This window comes from Nematolebias whitei, chromosome 6 (assembly GCF_014905685.2).
Source record: "Nematolebias whitei isolate Nwh7 chromosome 6, NemWhi1, whole genome shotgun sequence".
Classification (NCBI taxonomy): domain Eukaryota; kingdom Metazoa; phylum Chordata; class Actinopteri; order Cyprinodontiformes; family Rivulidae; genus Nematolebias; species Nematolebias whitei.
The window spans coordinates 47,217,442-47,234,827 of record NC_056503.1 but is presented as its reverse complement, the minus strand read 5'-3'; the positions used below and the strand labels follow the sequence as shown (position 1 = coordinate 47,234,827).

The 17,386-nt window shown below is 40.4% G+C and overlaps 1 protein-coding gene across 1 annotated transcript in view; it reads left to right on the top strand.

Annotated features, from left to right (window-relative positions):
- mark4b (MAP/microtubule affinity-regulating kinase 4b) overlaps nt 1-17,386 on the top strand; it is a 64,464-nt gene that overhangs the window by 36,918 nt on the left and 10,160 nt on the right. The window contains exons 6-16 of the mRNA XM_037677707.1: nt 1,348-1,418; nt 1,668-1,724; nt 2,495-2,731; nt 4,108-4,227; nt 4,412-4,511; nt 4,892-5,001; nt 5,171-5,360; nt 6,611-6,825; nt 7,287-7,390; nt 13,967-14,245; nt 16,133-16,215. Of these exons, the coding sequence (XP_037533635.1) occupies nt 1,348-1,418; nt 1,668-1,724; nt 2,495-2,731; nt 4,108-4,227; nt 4,412-4,511; nt 4,892-5,001; nt 5,171-5,360; nt 6,611-6,825; nt 7,287-7,390; nt 13,967-14,245; nt 16,133-16,215 (1,566 nt within the window). The remainder of the gene's footprint in view (nt 1-1,347; nt 1,419-1,667; nt 1,725-2,494; nt 2,732-4,107; nt 4,228-4,411; nt 4,512-4,891; nt 5,002-5,170; nt 5,361-6,610; nt 6,826-7,286; nt 7,391-13,966; nt 14,246-16,132; nt 16,216-17,386) is intronic.

Genomic DNA, 17,386 nt, shown 5'->3' with positions numbered 1-17,386 from the left:
AGCCTAAAAAGGAGACGACAGCTCAGCAGCTGATGTTCTTCACTCTGGGCTTTGGACATGTGCAGATTTAAAACTGGGCCAAACTTCAGAACTATGGAGTTCAATTAAGTAGCTCTTATTGTGTGATGCTCAAAGCAGGTGAATGTGGTTTTAATATCGGGAAAAGTAAAGACAGTAGCAGAGTGTGGAAATGTGGTCAATTTGTCCTCTAGCAGTCTAAGCCTATAGCAGCATAACTAAGGGATATCTCAGGAAACCCAAGCCAACGTTAACTATAGGATTTATCAGAAAGGAAAGACTTAAGCGTAATTTTAAAACTGGACAATGTGTCAGCCTCACGGACAGAAACTGGAAGTTGGTTCCACAAGAGAGGAGCCTGATAACTGAAAGATCTGCCTCCCATTCTGCTTTTGGAAACTCTAGGAACCACAAGTAAACCTGCAGTCTGAGAGCACAGTGCTCGGTTAGGAAAATATGGAACAATAAGATCTGTACTATAAGATGGAGCTAGGTTGTTGAGAGCTTTGTAGGTTAGAAGTAAGATTTTAAATTAAATTCTGGATTTGACAGGGAGCCAATGGAGAGAAGCTAAAACTGGAGAGATGTGATCTCTCCCACTAACTCCAGTTAAGACTCTGGCAGCAGCATTTTGGATCAACTGAAGACTTTTTAAAGAAGTTTTTATTCTCCCAGATACTTAACAATTACATTAGTTCAACCTAGGTGTTATAATTACATGGACAGGTTTTTCTTTATCGTTTTTAGATAAGATTTTTTCGATTTTAGTGATATTACACAGGTGGAGGAAAGTGGTTCTAGTAACGTTTTGAATGTGGGGGATGAAACATGTCCTGATCGTAAAATAACACCAAGATTTTTAACTTTAGAACTGGAGGTTAAATTAATACCATCCAGAGGAAATGAAAAGATGCTCAGGTCTGAAGCCCACGACCTCTTTATATCCGAGTTTAAAGTTAGGTGATTATGACTCATAAAGGTTTTTATATTGATTAAATATTTAATAAACATATAAATAAATGTATGAGTTTCGTGGATTTGCTTAAAATTTGAACATGAAGTCTGTTTCGAATAAACCAAGAAGAAAAAAAATGTGAGTGAACTCCAAATTTTATTATGAGATCTGAGAAGTTGAAATGTACATACAGTAAATCCACTTTTAGAGTTTAAATTCTCGTGTTTTAGAGAAAAGATTATTAAGAATTGAATATTGACAAGTCATATATGCAGAGAGGTACATTTTCTGGGGAACAGGCAGGAGCTTCTCAATGAACTGTGGAAAACTGTCAGGCTTGTCTTTTTCACCCTGTTGGTGTTGTTGTTTTGTAGGTGAAGTGTTTGACTACCTCGTGGCTCACGGTCGAATGAAAGAGAAAGAAGCCAGGGCCAAATTCAGACAGGTTGGTAAAACTCTGTGCGCCTGCTAAAAGATAATAAAAACATCTGAGCTCCTTATTTAGTTCTTAATCTGCTTTTACCTGAGCAGTTTTATGCTGTTGTTAAATGAAGCACGTAGCAGTTCAACTTTCACCTCAATAGTGTGATATTGTCAGCCAGTGCGGGTTTGTAAATGTTTAAACTATTTAGCTTCAGTTTGTCAGACCGATACGTGTAATTATGAGGTTGTTTTTCACTTCGTCTCCCCTCAGATTGTCTCAGCTGTGCACTACTGTCATCAGAAGAATATTGTTCACAGAGACTTGAAGGTCAGTGATTTACGCCCACGCATTTTGTGAACCGCTAACATCAGAAACGGTGTAGAGAGGAAGATATTACCTGAAGCACTTTACACCAAAGCAGTGCAGCAGCGGTTTGTCACATGACAAGATGGAAACCTGCCTGTTGGGTTTATAACAGATTTGTAAAAAAAAAAAAAAAGTTTTTTGGTTCCTGCAGCAGCGGTGGAAAGCAATAAGATGTATGGCAAGCTAAGATTGTGTGCTTTGGAACAGACTGTGGCAAGTCGTTTGTGTATTTATTTGTTTTTATTTGCAGTAAGTTGTTTTATTTTTGTAATGTTTTCTTAACCCCAAAAGAAAATATCTTTCTGGAGTTTATCAAACTTTCTGATTCGTGGAAAATAGGACGCTGCAGTTCTGATTGGATGAAAAGATTGAATAATGTGACTTTTCTTATAATTATTTTGTAGTGAAGTTGACACGAGCCTTTACCTTACAGTCTCACCTGGCTGAGTTTCTGCTTCTGGGAGCGTTACTATATGTTTAAAAAAACAAGTACTTTGTATTTGTTTGCTGTTACTGTTGGAAGCACATTGTGACTCCCATGCTGAGGTACCGAACTGTAACTCAGGCCTTGTTGCATCACTAGTAGCAAAGGTATAAAAGGTATATAAATTAATATTTTTGTATGCATCAACTTTATTTCCTGAAAGAAAGCCTTTGCACTCTACAGATTGCACATGTTCTTCATCGTCTTTAGTTATTTTTATCGTCTTTGTCTGTGTTGTGTCCTGCAGGCTGAGAACTTGCTGCTGGACGCTGACGCCAACATCAAAATCGCCGACTTCGGTTTCAGTAATGAGTTCACTGAAGGCAGTAAACTGGACACATTCTGTGGCTCCCCGCCTTACGCCGCTCCAGAGCTCTTCCAGGGGAAGAAGTACGACGGTCCAGAGGTGGACATCTGGAGCCTGGGCGTCATCCTGTACACACTGGTCAGCGGGTCGCTGCCTTTTGATGGACAGAACCTAAAGGCGAGTCATCTGAAACAGTAATGTTTCTACTTTATACTGTATATATTCACGTTATACTACCTTTAGCTTTTAGCTGTTCTTCTGCTATTTTTAGCTTTGAGCTACCATTTAGCTAATTTAGTTTTTGTGGGAGATATTTTACACTTTGCTACTTTGTTGTTTGCTGGTGATAACTGTAGCATCTGATTCTATTAGTTACAGTTTTTCCAATATTAGCATCTGCATTAGGGATACACAATATTGGATTTTTGTTTGATATCTGATATGCCGATATGTTAAAACTTATTTGGCCAATAACCGATACCGATATTTTTAATACACGTTCCTTTGTCAGAGCATAGCCCTCTTATTTAGGCTTATTTGCTACAAAAATTGTGTAACAGCTGTAAGAGATGGTGACATATATTCAGTAACAGCCATATGATATGCATATCACTTTAACTTATATTAAGTGAAAAGTGCTAAATGTTATGTCACCTGTGATGCTGTCTCACTTGTGGAGGCTTGTTCCAGGTTCCTATAGCTGCAGTGTGGGATCCTCTGCACTCCTGTGCATGAAGGACAGACTTTTTAAGTTCAAAGTTTTTGTCTATCCATTGTGCCGTAAGACTAATCATGCTAACGGGGCTAACACGACATCCAAACGTCTGTGGTAAAACTCACCCAAGTGCTATTGGCTGTTAGCTTCTCAATGACATCGGATATGACGGCTTGTAACTCGGGTAAGGCTACGTCGGAAAAACATCTCTGACTGTGGACGATGTAGCGAGGCTCAATGTAGTCTAAAAATCTTCAGAATCCAACATCCTCAATGAAAAAAAACTTCCACACCGCCGACATTTTGACTTCTTCCCCTCCGCCGTGATCAGATCAGGTAGGCGCGCGTGACGTCATCACGTTGTGCTGGCGCTGCAGACATCCTTGTCACTGGGTTGTCAAACAAAAACAGCATATTTTATATCTGAGTTATTTTGATGGAATATATATTAACGATATTTAAGTTTAACACTAATATCGTCCGATACGATACCATGCTGATAATATCGTGCATCCTTAATCTGTATTGTTGTAGCTGGCAAACTTTAGCTCTTTTTTTTTTTATTAATCTCCTGCTTGCTGTTTCTAACTCTTGTGCTGCTTTTAATTTACAACGTGTGTTCTGTTCATTTTAGTTCTGCTTATTTTAACATAAGTCAGTTTCAGCTTCCTCAGCACATTTCAGCCGAGTCATTCAGCGCTCTGCATGCACGCTCAATTCTTTAGTTCTTTGAGTTTTTCTAGATTGTCACAACAATCCCATTACGAAGGACCCCCACATGTTTATTAATAGCCGCGCGGTTCAAATTATACTTTTTGTTTCGTGGTTCATTTTTCAGGAGCTGCGGGAACGGGTTTTAAGGGGGAAGTACCGTGTGCCCTTCTACATGTCTACAGACTGTGAGGGAATCCTGCGGCGCTTCCTGGTCCTCAACCCGACTAAACGCTGCTCTCTGGAGGTAAACGGAAACCATTTAAGAACTCTTACAGAATCACAGCATGCTGCTATAAATATAATGTGTCAGTATTTATCATTCAGCAGTACTGTATTACACATGTAACGTCTCTTTATGTTTATCGTACTTATCTTTGTGTGTTTATTTGGGATAAATGGTAATGAGCAATTTTTCTGTCACATTTCAGCAAATAATGAAAGATAAGTGGATTAACATTGGCTATGAGGGTAACGATCTGAAGCCGCACATAGAGCCTGAAGAGGACTTCGGTGACACCAGTCGTGTTGGTGAGAAACGATTTTAAAGTTAAATTATTTACTAAACACTAAATGAGGCGGCCGTCCGTAGATGAAGCGGTAAAAATAAAAAGGTTTAGTAACAGAGATAGGCAAGTACTTTAAATATCTGTCTCTCTTTAGAGTTTATATTTCTGTAGTTTTATTATTTTATGTTTTGATAAATAGTTTTGTCCGCAACGTAATAAGTTAGATTTTAACTAAACCGGTGCCTTTTTTTTTTCCTGCTAAATCCACGAGTTTTATACACGAATATTGTTAAAGAGAGCCGCCTTGTTAACTTTAGCTAAACTGTGTAGGTGTTTGAATGATTTCTGTTGCTTCTGTCAGCTGGAGACTTTAAAGAAAAAGCTTTATTTGACTTTTCTCAGACGTGATGGTGGGGATGGGCTTCGGCAGAGACGAGATCCGAGAGTCGCTGGTCAGTCACAAGTACAACGAGATCACCGCCACCTACCTGCTGCTCGGACGCAAGAATGAGGTGGGTTGCTCGTTTGCATTACTCCTACTGATGCAAGATCCTCTGAGGAACATGTATGATCCATAACGAGTTCAAGTGTCCATTTTTTATGTAAATAGAGAAACATTATAACACAGATCAGTGCTGACGCCTCGTTAATGCCTTATTTTATTGTCATTTTCACTTTCAGGCGGAGGGCACGGAGTCCCGGTCAGGCAGCAGTCTAAGTTTGGCTCGAGTGCGCCCAAGCACCATTTCAAACGGAACAAGCAAACACTCCACGTCCTCTTCCTCCTCGGGTGCACCGTCTTCCTCCTCTGCACACAAGCCGCAGCGCAGCGCCTCCACCTACCACCGCCAGAGACGACACTCGGACTTCTGTACGGTCACATTCTAAGACCGTAACGCTGTTTGGGTTTTAAAGATGGAGCTCTAAAATATATTTATATGTATTGGATGGGCCAGCCACTGTGCAGCCACAAAAACTAGTGCCGCCATCTTGCTAGGTGCTACGTGGGATCATTGGTTACTGCCAGAATGGTGGCAGACTATCAATATTGGAGAAAAATAACCAAAACTCAACTTCAGTGTTTTTTAGTAACAGTTATATTTATTTTAAGCTAAACTTTAAAGATCATAGTCTTGTTTTTTCAGAAACACTATTCTATCGCTTTGTATATTATTATACTACAGGTCATCGCTGTCTCTAGACTAGACTGCTATACTGTAATTACTGTAAGGTTATACCAGCTTACTGAAAACATATAATCAATATTACTGACATATATAAAGGTGAAGTCAGGTCCTCTGGACATTCAAAAAAGAATAAATAAAAAAACGTAGAAACGTTTTGTCTTTCATCCAAAAGACTTCTTCAGTCTGAGGTGCTGTATTCAACTCAGTCTTATAAATAGCACCTTCTCATAGTGGATCAACCAGTTTGCTGCTGACAACTCCGTCTTGTCGAAGCTCCAAAATTCACAGTTGAAACCTGTGCCTTCCTGTAAAAAGTTGTTTTTCTCTGCCAAAAGAAGTTGAGAACTTGTTTACTGAGTTTTTTTATTAAAAGCTTTGTGTGACAAATGCTATGCTAAAGAGCTCAAACCACACCGAGCGTTTGCCATTTTGTAAACCGAAAAAAGGAAGGAGAGACAGCCCATGTCACGTCAAGGGGCCTCCCTCCCATTTTTCATAAAGAGATGCTGCTTGTTCCCTCACTATCCATCCTTCGGTTCAAACAGTCTTATACTGTCATCCGGTGGTCAATAAAAGTACTACACTCAAAACAAATTAATCAACATTTCTTCTTAAATTTGACAGTATAATTACTAATTATTGTCAAATTTCAAACAATATTATCGTTTATCGCAATCATTTCTGATAATTAATCACCCAGCAAAATTTGTTATCGTGACAGGCCTAATGATACTTGTCTAGTCATTAGTTGAGCCTGACAAAAGACTTTTGCCTTTTTCTCCATATTCTTTGCTCTATGACGGTTCATATCGTACTAGCTGTTGTTAACTCTTAGACGAAGCAGCTCTTCAAAAACGACCAGACTTTACTTTAAAAACTTGAAAACGTGAATCGAACTTGTTTCTGAGACTGAGAACTTGGTTTCCTGTTTCAGGCGGTCCTGCAGCTCCAGGGTCAGCTCACCCCAAACAAAGTCCCAGCGGTGAAGGAGCAGGACTTAAAGAGGAGCGTCTGTCGATACGCAAGCCGAGCACCTCCACTGTGGGCTCCCGTAGCATCCCCACGCCCTCCAGCCCCATGGTTAGCTCCGCCCACAACCCAAATAAAGCCGAAATACCCGACAGACGCAAGGAAGTGAACTCAACTACGGTACGTTGGTCCTGTAGGAAAGGAATGTCGACTGTGTGCTTTGTCAGTACTCCAGGTACAGATGGCAGAGACCTCTCAATCTGCCTAATCCTGTATCTTCAGATTACAGCACCTCAAGTCTTCACTGATGGAGACTGAAGCTGTGTAGCATATCCTTCCACAGATTAGTGTCGAGATCAGATAAAAAGTGAGAAATAAAAACTTCAAATTTACCCATTTGAGAGGATGTACAACAGAAAACGAATAAAACTGATGCTAAGAGATAAAGACAATATGCAGATTATCCTGAGATTAAATATTTACCTTTCTGCACAGCAGAGTCAAGACTATCAAGGTGAGGTCAGGAGGACTTCTCAACAAAAACCCAGTCTTTTCTGTATTTCACTCCGTTAATGTTTGCTTGCATTGTTTGGTTTGTAACGTATCGAATAAAATCTTTGGTTTTGTGATTGTTTCTCCAGAATAACATTCCGTCTCGGGCCATGACCCGAAGGAACACTTACGTGTGTACGGATCGGACGAGCACCGATAGACACTCTCTGCTTCAAAATGGCAAAGAAAACAGGTACGATGTGTGCGCGTGTGGTTCTGTCTGCGTCTCCGTTTTCCTTATTATCGCCCACCGTCTGAATCTGTGTGCATGTCTGTTTTCATTTGTAGCGTTAGCAAAATATCTCATGAAACACGGAACCGGTTTCTATGAAACTAGATGCACAACGGATTTATTTATTGCGATTTAAGGTGGCTGCCACAGCCAACTGACCTTCAAACGCACAATAACGGCAGAAACAACTCCTGCGTGCTTCGAGGAAGGTTAGGCTGCTAGCGTTTTATTATCCGCCTGTCGATGTTCGATGGTTTGATCTCCGTACGTCCATAAACTTTCTCTTGCCCCACCCACAATTTCTGATCCATGAAAATTTAATAAAACTCCATACACACGTCCATCATCACTAGACTGAATATTGCAAACACTTTTCATCACCCTGCGTTTAAAATGAAGGTCACATATCAAGGTCAGAGTAATTCAAGGTACAAGCTTGTCAGGGCCATTGCTACAGATTGTTGTACAACAGCTGATTGGCGGGCGTATGATGTGCCGTATGCGGTACTCTCATAAATTAACCCTCCTGCTGTCCTTGGGTCAAAATGACCTCAGTTTTAAACAGATCTCTGGGGTCATTTTGACCCAACTGCAGCAAGAGGATTAAGGACTGTTGCGTAAAGTCAATAAAAAGTTAGATCCTTTTTGTGATTTTCCTTATTGTTCAAGCCTCAGCTGATTTATTTTTGAAATATAATCTGCTTTATTTGCGTTCATTTGGATCACAGATAATATGCAAATCTATCTTTGAGTACACAGGCCTCAACAAGCATCATGACCTGTGACAAATAAACCTCAAAACAAAAAAATCACAGCTCACCTGCTCAAAGTAATTATGCGTTATTGTGATAAACACGATAAATCTTTAGGTACTTTGTTCGAACAGCCAAGAGCACGTTTCTCAAACAGTGCCGCTGTCTGCGTTGTGCCAGCTTTAAAATTACGCCCGAGTTCGTGCTTCATCTTTCTAAACAGCCTCGGGGGTTTTAATTTATGAGGAAGATTTGTTTTAGGAAAGAGAACGTGGGAAAACCTGCTCAGATCCAGTTTCATTGGAGCAAATGATGCGCTCTGGCTACCACTGGATTCACCGTTAGATATAAAATCACTCTGAACGTAAATAAATCGCATGATGCGTTACCCAGTTTTTTCATTTCTCACGTGTTTTATTCACAAACGAGTGTATAGACACGTTTGACTGGTAAAGGAAGTCCCTTTCTGCTGCGAGTGTTTGTCTCGCTCTCTTTGAGCTTCTTCGTGGGGGGAGCTTTAGCGTTGCATGAGTGGGTTTGTGTCTGAACCGTCTGTTGTTATGACAGATGGTTGCCTGCTCCTCAGTCTCAGAGCAGAACGAGCCTCGTCTTCCTGTCCTGTGGTCACTTTCTCACTCTCATCCTGGCCGCCCTCATTTTCTGTCCCTCTGTTTCTTTAAGGCGCTGAGATTTTTGTCTGTGAGGTTTCTGTCTGTCTGACCTTGGATTAAAAAAGTCTGAACAGATGGAGGGATGTGAGCAGAAAGAGTTTCATCAAATAAATTGAAGGGGTGCATATCACCCGCCGCCGTTCATGACGGATATTTAAATAAATCTTAGAAATGACTAATATGGTGTTTTTATGTTACACCTTGAAAATAACATTATATGGAATCTGATGCGATGTGATCTGTTGGGCTTAAAGTTTGTGACTGGCATAACGCTCAACTACTACTACACCAAACTGTAGCTGGAAGTTTTTGGTTTATGGGATATTTTACTAACAGACAAACAGGATTAACTCCAGTATTAAACAAAGTTGTGTTATGCTCATTGTGTGTTGTGGCTGACTCTCTGCTACAGCCACAATAAATATTAGCTAAATGTTGTATGTTTTGCCCTCTAAGTCACGTTTTGTTTCTTTTTTTGCATAATTTGCATGCCCTGTGACTTATACGCCGAAGCGACTTGTTTATGGATTTTTAATCCATATTTATAAACCAATTTTGGGCTGAGATATGACCGTTTTCATTCATTCTGGCTGAAAATATTGAACACTACCATTTTCAGCAGGTAGATGGCACTCGAGTATTATGACATGCCATTGTGTCATGTAATAGGTAAAAGTGGCTATTAATGACACAATCAGCTTGCCGTAATCTGCCACCTTCGTCCAGCTCGCTTGGAGCAACCGTCAAATCAGCTTCATTTCTCTGCACCGCCCCAGAGAAATGCAGCTGATTTGACCAATGAAGTGCATTTATTAAGTAAAAGTTCAAATGAGACACACCTTTACTATAAAGTCGAGCAAACAATAATTGTTTTTAGGTGTTTTATCTTGTTAAATTTTGAAGAAATGAACAGCAGCTCCTCCCTCTGCACGTGCCTGCTTCCGTGGATCCGGTTTTGAAAATGCATTAATTAAAGAAAAGTTAAACTGAGACACATTTACTATAATGTGGAGCAAATAGTTGTTTTTAAGTGTTAATCTTGTTAAAGTCCTCCCGTGCACGTTCCCGCAGCCACCGTTTGCCAGCCAATCAATTTTTGGTACAACACCGGCCCACATTTCCAGGTTGTCAGCAGTGATGCATAATTGATGCAACTTATACGGCAAAGCAACATATTTATGGATTTGTCCACTTTATTAGACATATTTGGACGGATGCAACTTATAGGATGGTGCAACGTTTACGGCTGAAAATACGGTAACTATAAAATTGGCTGAATTATTTCAATTTGTGTTTTTAAGGACACTTAGCTGTGGCAGCCATCTTTCATCCGCTTGAGTCCAAATCTGTTAGAGATGTTTACCTAATTACTTTCTGAAAGTTTCATTACAATTCATGCAGTATTTCATGAGGTATTTTGCCAACAGTGCAGATAATATGGGTTGATAAAAATGATTGACTTAATGTAGAAATAATTTGCGGTTGCACAGAAGAGTAAACAAACAAAAATGTTGTGACACAAGCAGCTCGTGCAGCGTGACGTCATTAGAAGCACAAATATGTTGCCGGAACAAAAGAGACCAGAGAACGACATCAGCTGGTGCTTTGAACAAAACGCAGAGTCACTGCTGTGCAAGAAAAGGTTCACGTCTTCTGTTTACTTGGACTGTCCAACATCGGACACCCTGTTGGACGGAGACATGACAGTCCTGTGTCCTGATCCGCCGACAGAACGAGGAGAAATCAGAGGTGAAAACTGACTAGATGAGGAAATGTTAGGGGCTGGAAGAGAGGGGAGATAAACCGAGCTCTCAGCGGGTGAAGTGAGCGTGGACGTGTCCCAGAGGTCTCGTCAATACAACGCCACATTCTCATCTCAAAACAGAACCAGAATGTTCCTGACTGCGTGTCTTATTATATTAAATTAATATAAAAACAAACGGTACTTTTGTCACAAAGTGTGCAGGCAGACGATGAAACGGACCGAAACGGTAAAACAAAGCAGATTTAAAAGAGATGAGAGAACAATGTCGGCATCACTGCACCATATAGTCGGTTATCATAAATATTTGATTAATAATTAACATAAAATGATCATTTTTATAAAAACTGTTTTTAAAGCTTGTATTACTCACAAGGATGCGTCTTCATTCAATCAACAGCTCAAGTAGTTTTCTGTGTCTGTAAATTTAAAAACCTTCGACCACGTTCTGCAACATTTTCTCTCTTTTTATTTTTCTTCTTCTTCTTCTTGCCTCCCCCACCTCCAGTGTGACCCCCCCTCCTCCGAGTGAGCCTTAGTGGGCTGCCAGTTTCTATTGATGTAATAGATTTTGCTCTTCAACGGCTGCTTTTATACTTAACTCCTCTAATGGATCCGTCCCACTTCAGCTGTGTGGCTGTTATCTGGAGCGTTATGAACAGCAGCCTCAGGCCCCCAGTCAGGAGCGGGAGCGGGTGTTCGTGTGTGGGTGTGTACGTGAGACAAAGTGTGAGGAGGGGGAGAACGAAGGGGCTCATAAGGCAGAAATGAGGTTTGAATACAGAACAACCTTTGGTCGGTGCAGCAACATAAAAACACAATTCTTGAACTCGGTCAGGTGTTTTTAGTCCAGAAATGAAAGAATACATCCAACACTGAGCGCTGAATGACAGCTAGAAGTTGCTGAAACAGCCGGAAATCACTTGTTCAAGCTAAAAGAAGTTAAAGAAGAGAAATAAGTTTCTAAATGCCACATAAAAGTAGCAAAGCACTAACTAACAGCTGTGAAACGCTAGCTAAAAGTAACAAAAAGTTAGCTAAAAATAGTTAAAACCTGTAGCTAGAATTTAAAACTAACAAAACCGTAGCTAGGAGCTAAAACTAGCAAAATGCTAGCTAAAAGCTAATTGTAGCAAAAGGCAAATTACTGTAAAAGCTCATTAAGCGGGAGCTAAGCTAAAGCTGAAAAAAAGCAAACGTCTATAGTTAAAATTTAAATTTAGCAAAAGGTTTAGGTAAAAGGAGCAAAATGCTGGCTAAAAGCTAAGTAGCAGAACAGTAGCTAAAAGAAATGTAAGTAAACAAAAGTAGAGCCAGTTTTGCTGAAGCAGGTTTTGAAAGAGTTGAAGAGAACTCGTTGGTTTTCTAGAGAAACAATATTTATAAATAAAGTTAAATTCACAAAGTGTGCAGAACTTCTTAGACTGTTGAACCATGTGGAAAAATACACATCAGATAAACAACAACAAAATAAACCATTAGCATGTTTTTTATTTATTTGTTTGTTTTTTCCATAATTCAGAAGAACATCGACACAACTCAGAAAGAGTCCTGGAAAGATGACTTGTGTTGTGACTTGGTGCTTTATAAATAAACTGAATTGAATTGAAATCCTTGAACATGTTTAAAATCCAGTCCAATAAGTTTCAGCCATGGAACGAGCTGCCTTTGCACATCAGACAAGTTGACTCACTTCCTGTTTTTAAATCTTCTCTGAAGACACGTTTTTTCTCTTTGGCTTTAACTCAGCTTGAAATGTTGGTTTTACTGTTTTTAAGTTATTTAGTTAGTTCATTACTTTTATGGTATCTGTTGATTTTATGGTTTTTATGCTTGTTTGTGTTAGTCTACAGCACTTTGGCCAACGGTGTTGTTTTTAAAGAGCTTTATAAATAAAGTTGTATTGTAAAGTTGGGTAGCTGTTGTTTTGGATGAAGTGCCTAAAAACACTTGAAATCCTGATCTTTAAAAAAATGCTGTTTGATGTAAAGATCATTTCAGTTATTAAAAGAGAAAGAAGACGAGACAAAGTTGCAAAGTATAACATTATTAAGTCGCATCAGTCCAAATATGTCTAATAAAGTGGAACGGACATAAATAAGTTGCTTCGCCGTATAAGTTGCATCTATTACGCGTCACTGCTGACCACCCGGAAATGTGGGCCAGTGTTGTGCCAAAAATGGATTGGGTGCCAAAATGCAGCCGCTGGAATGTGCACGGGAGGACTTTAACAAGAATTTAACAAGATTAACCCTTAAAAACAATTATTTGTTTGCTCGAAAATATAGCAAAGGTGTGTCTCAGTTTACATTTTCCTTAATAAATGCACTTTGACCGTCAAATCAGCTGCATTTCAAAAATTGATTTGCGTAAGCAAGAGCACACAGAGGGAGGACTCGCTGTGCATTTCTTCGAAATTTAACAAGATTAACGCCTAAAAACAATTATTTGTTTGCTCGACTTTACGGTGTGTCTCAGTTGGCCGCGCCGCCAAGGTGAAATTCAGCTGATCTGACGTTTGCTACAGGAGTTTTGGAGCGAGACGAAGGTGTTGGTCTATGGCAAGCCAAGTGTCTCATTAATAAACACGTTTACCTGTTAGTGAGACACTTGGCTTGCCATATTAGTCAAGTCCCCTCTAGTGGCTGAAAATGGTAGTGTTCAATATTTCCATGTCAGAATGAATGAAATCGTCAGATCTCTGCCAATAATTGGGTTATAAGTATGGGGAAAAATTTATATTAGTCGCTTCGGTGTATAAGTCGCAGAACTTTCAAATTTATGCAAAAAGGTGCGATTTATACATTGAAAAATACGGTAATTTGTGCTCGAGAAATGAGTTCACGCGAACTGTTTTTTCCTGGATACTGATCGACGCAACGCTTTTGTTTTTGCTCCTGTTTTTCATGAGCTGAACTCAAAGGTTGAGCTGCTGAACATTCACCTTCAAATGTGTCTGAATTTAATTTTGAGAAGTTGTTGGACAAACACGGGTCATCTCACTGGCTCCTGTGCTTTTTTTTTTTTTCTAGTTCTGTTAATTTGTTTATCTCAATCAAAGTGAAACAGTGTTCCACTTAAATCGACTTCATGTCACCGATAAAGAGTAAGTTTATTAAGAGTATATGGTATTTGCTTGGTTAAATAAAGGTTAATAATAAACTACAAAGGTTGCCTGTGGATTTCAGGACTTTTTTTTTTTTGTTTCACTGAATAACTTTTATAATAAAAATTCAAATTTCTGCTAAAATACTGAAATATTGATCAAACATTGATACAACCTCTTAGTTCTGTAGCGTGTAGTTATCGTGACTCCAGAACCTAACTGTCGGTTCTTTCTCTCTCCGTTCAGCACCATATCCCACCGCCTGCCCCCCGCCTCACCTTCCACCCACAGCATCGCTGGCGCCTCCGGGGTCTCCTCCTCATCCTCCACACCTTCGTCCTGTCTCTCCAGGGGATCCACCGTGAGGAGCACGTTCCACGGGGGGCAGATCAGAGACCGTCGTACCCCCTCCCACACACCCTTGCCATCACCCACCCCATCTCACAACGCCAGCCCGCTGCCTCACGTCAGGACCCGGGCCACGGCTAACCTGCTCAGCAAACTCACCTCCAAGCTGACCCGCAGGTAAGGGGAGAAGCCTGGGAGAGTTTTTATGTTCCGTGTTCAACAGAATGAGTTCAAACTGTTGAAATAAGATGAAAAGGCTCATAACTTATTATTAGTGATTATAAATTATAAAAGACCTTTTAGAGTTTGTGCTTCACTCCGATGTTTGCAGACTTTACTTTTCTTGGTGCAAAGCTAATATGATTTGGCTAACCTTGCTGCCTCTCACAGTCTCTACCATAACCTTTACTAACAAACCAGCCTTAACAAAATACAATATGTTGAACAAGCTTCAGATGTTAACATCGCTGATGTTAGACCTGGGTCTAATAGTGCTTTAATAACGTTGTTGAACTTGCTCAAATTAAAGATGAAGGATTATTCAGTGTAGCTCACTCCTACAGACCTTTAGATGAAGCTCGGTTCCTGCAAGTTTTTAATCAAAACCAGCAGGAAGTAAAAGCTGGAGATAAACGGTTTACGTGACTTTACGTTGAATGAAAAGATTTGAGGTTTTGACATGACTCGTAAATATTTTTGCACGTCCCAGTTCTGCAGTTTGTGACGGCCTTTCATCAGCGGTGACACTCGCTGCCTATTTTTAGTAAAAGAAGAACAGCCCAGCATTCCTTGAAGAAATGCATATCGCCCGCCGCCTTTCATCCCAAAGTTTTAAACTACGAGAAACGACAGTGAAAGTTGTTTTGGTCGAACCTTGAAATTAACGTTTTGCAGCTTGTGTTGTGAATGACTCATCTACTACCACACCAATGTTCACTGAGGTGTAGCCATTTTGAAACAAGTTTCATTACAATCTGTCCAGTGATTCATGAGATATTTTGCTAACACAGGGTTGACTGTATACGTTAATGCCAAGCTGTTGTGTGTGCTCAGTTACAACCACACCACATTTTTTCTCAATATCTAGGATGTTCACTGACGTTTAGCCCTTTTTGTGTTTGCTAAAGTTGATTAGCTATGGTGGCCATCTTGAATTGGGCTGACTCCACAAGTTAATCAGTTTATATATTTAAATGTTGTTTCACCAAAATGTTCGGTGATTCATGAAATAATTCGCTAACAACTACTTTTGTTCTGACTGTAATTTGCAACATAGATGTTGTGCAGTCAGTTAGCCCTCAAAGTACGTGTTGTGGATGAGTCTCAGCTACTACCAACACCAAAGTTTAGCTCAGAATCTTTAAAATTGCCTGAGGTACCTCCGTTTTAGTGGAAGTGGAGGCCATCTTGAAGTGGGCAGACTCTAAAGGTAATCAGTACATCCCGCAGTTACTTCCTGAAAGATTCATTAACATCTCTCCGGTAGTTCATGAGATATTTTGCTAACAGAGCTTCAGCAGGTACAAGTAAACGCTGTATCGCTCCACTTTCTCTCGCGGCGGCAGGTGGTGATGATGTTGAGGTGAATGAGGCTCACAGTGTTGCTCCAGCACGCTGTCCTCACCAGTTACATCTATAAAATGTTGATCAATTTTAAATTAAAAACATTTAATCACATCCTGGCTTTTAGTTTAGTTTGGTGGACTGATGCCAGCGAGCGTTACCTCAGTCTATAAAACCGGACTATTTGACCCAGGTCTGCGCTCCTCGGGGCTTATTGTATGTTTTAACGGTCTGCTTGTTGTTGCTTTATCTGTTTATTTGACTCTTTAACAACTTTGGCTTTTTCTTGCCAGTCACCTGCCGATCTTCTGTCCCTTCTCTTTCCCCAGAACTACAGTGCATTCTGTTTAATTCGTTCTCTTCTACCTGTGCTTCTTACTCTCTGTCGTTCGGTTGTCCCTCTCACTTGCTTTTTCTCTCATCGAATGTCTTTCTGGACTTTTCCTTTTCCATTCCTCCCATCTTCACCTCACTGCCTTCTTTCTTCCTCTTGCCTCGTAGGGTCACTCTTGACCCTTCTAAACGTCCGAGCTCAAACAAGTCCGTGTCGGGCTGCACCCTCCCGCAGGGGACAAAAACAGTTAGTAAGTCTTCCTTTCCCATGTTTTCTGGCTGCATCTGTCTGTCTGACTGTCTGCCTGCACACCAGTGACCCGTCACCCCCCACCCTTCATCTGCTGCTCATTGCCAGTTGGAGTTTAGTCATCCAAACCTTTATCTGAGGTCAAGCTGCTTTACATAAAGACATCCACCCAGCAGGTGAATTTAGTTACTCCTGCAGGGTTTAGGTTCATAAAAAAACATCTGGACTTCTGTAACCGAAGGACTGTAGAACGAGGATGCAACAAACCCTAATCCCAGTTTGAACATTGTGTAAAATGTAAATAAAACAAGAATCCAATGATCTGTAAATCTCATAAACTCGTATTTAATTCACAATAGAGCATATTGATCGTATCAAAGGTGTAAACTAAGAAACTGTCCCGTTGTTGGGGGAGAAAATACGGTAAATTTGAATTTTGTGGCAGCAACACATCTCAAAAAGGTTGTTCCATGTTTATGTCTCTTTTGTGGAGCGTCCTATCTTCTGTCAACGCCCAGGTCTTGAGGAGACCAGATGTTGGAGGTTTGAGAGGAACTGAGGAGACCAGATGTTGGAGGTTTAGGAGGATCTGAAGAGACCAGATGTTGGAGGTTTGAGAGGATCTGAGGAGACCAGATGTTGGAGGTTTGAGAGGATCTGAGGAGACCAGATGTTATACGTTTTACAAGACCTGAGGAGACCAGCTGTTGGGGGATTTAGAGGATCTGAGGAGACCAGATGTTGGCGGTTTTAAAATATGTAAGGAGACCAGATGTTGGAGGTTTGAGAGGATCTGGGGAGATCAGATGTTGGAAGTTTTAAAAGACGTAAGGAGACCAGTTGTTGGAGGTTTGAGAGGAACTGAGGAGACCAGCTGTTGGAGGTTTTAGAGGATCTGAGGAGACCAGATGTTGGACTTTTTAAAATACATGAGGAGACCAGCTGTTGGAGGTTTTAGAGGATCTGAGGAGACAAGATGTTGGAAGTTTTAAAAGATATAAGGAGACCAGTTGTTGGAGGTCTGAGAGGAACCGAGGAGACCAGCTGTTGGAGGTTTTAGAGGATCTGAGGAGACCAGGTGTTGGACATTTTAGAGGATCTCAACAGACCAGATGTTGGACGTTTTAAAATACCTGAGGAGACCAGTTGTTGGACATTTTAGAGGATCTCAA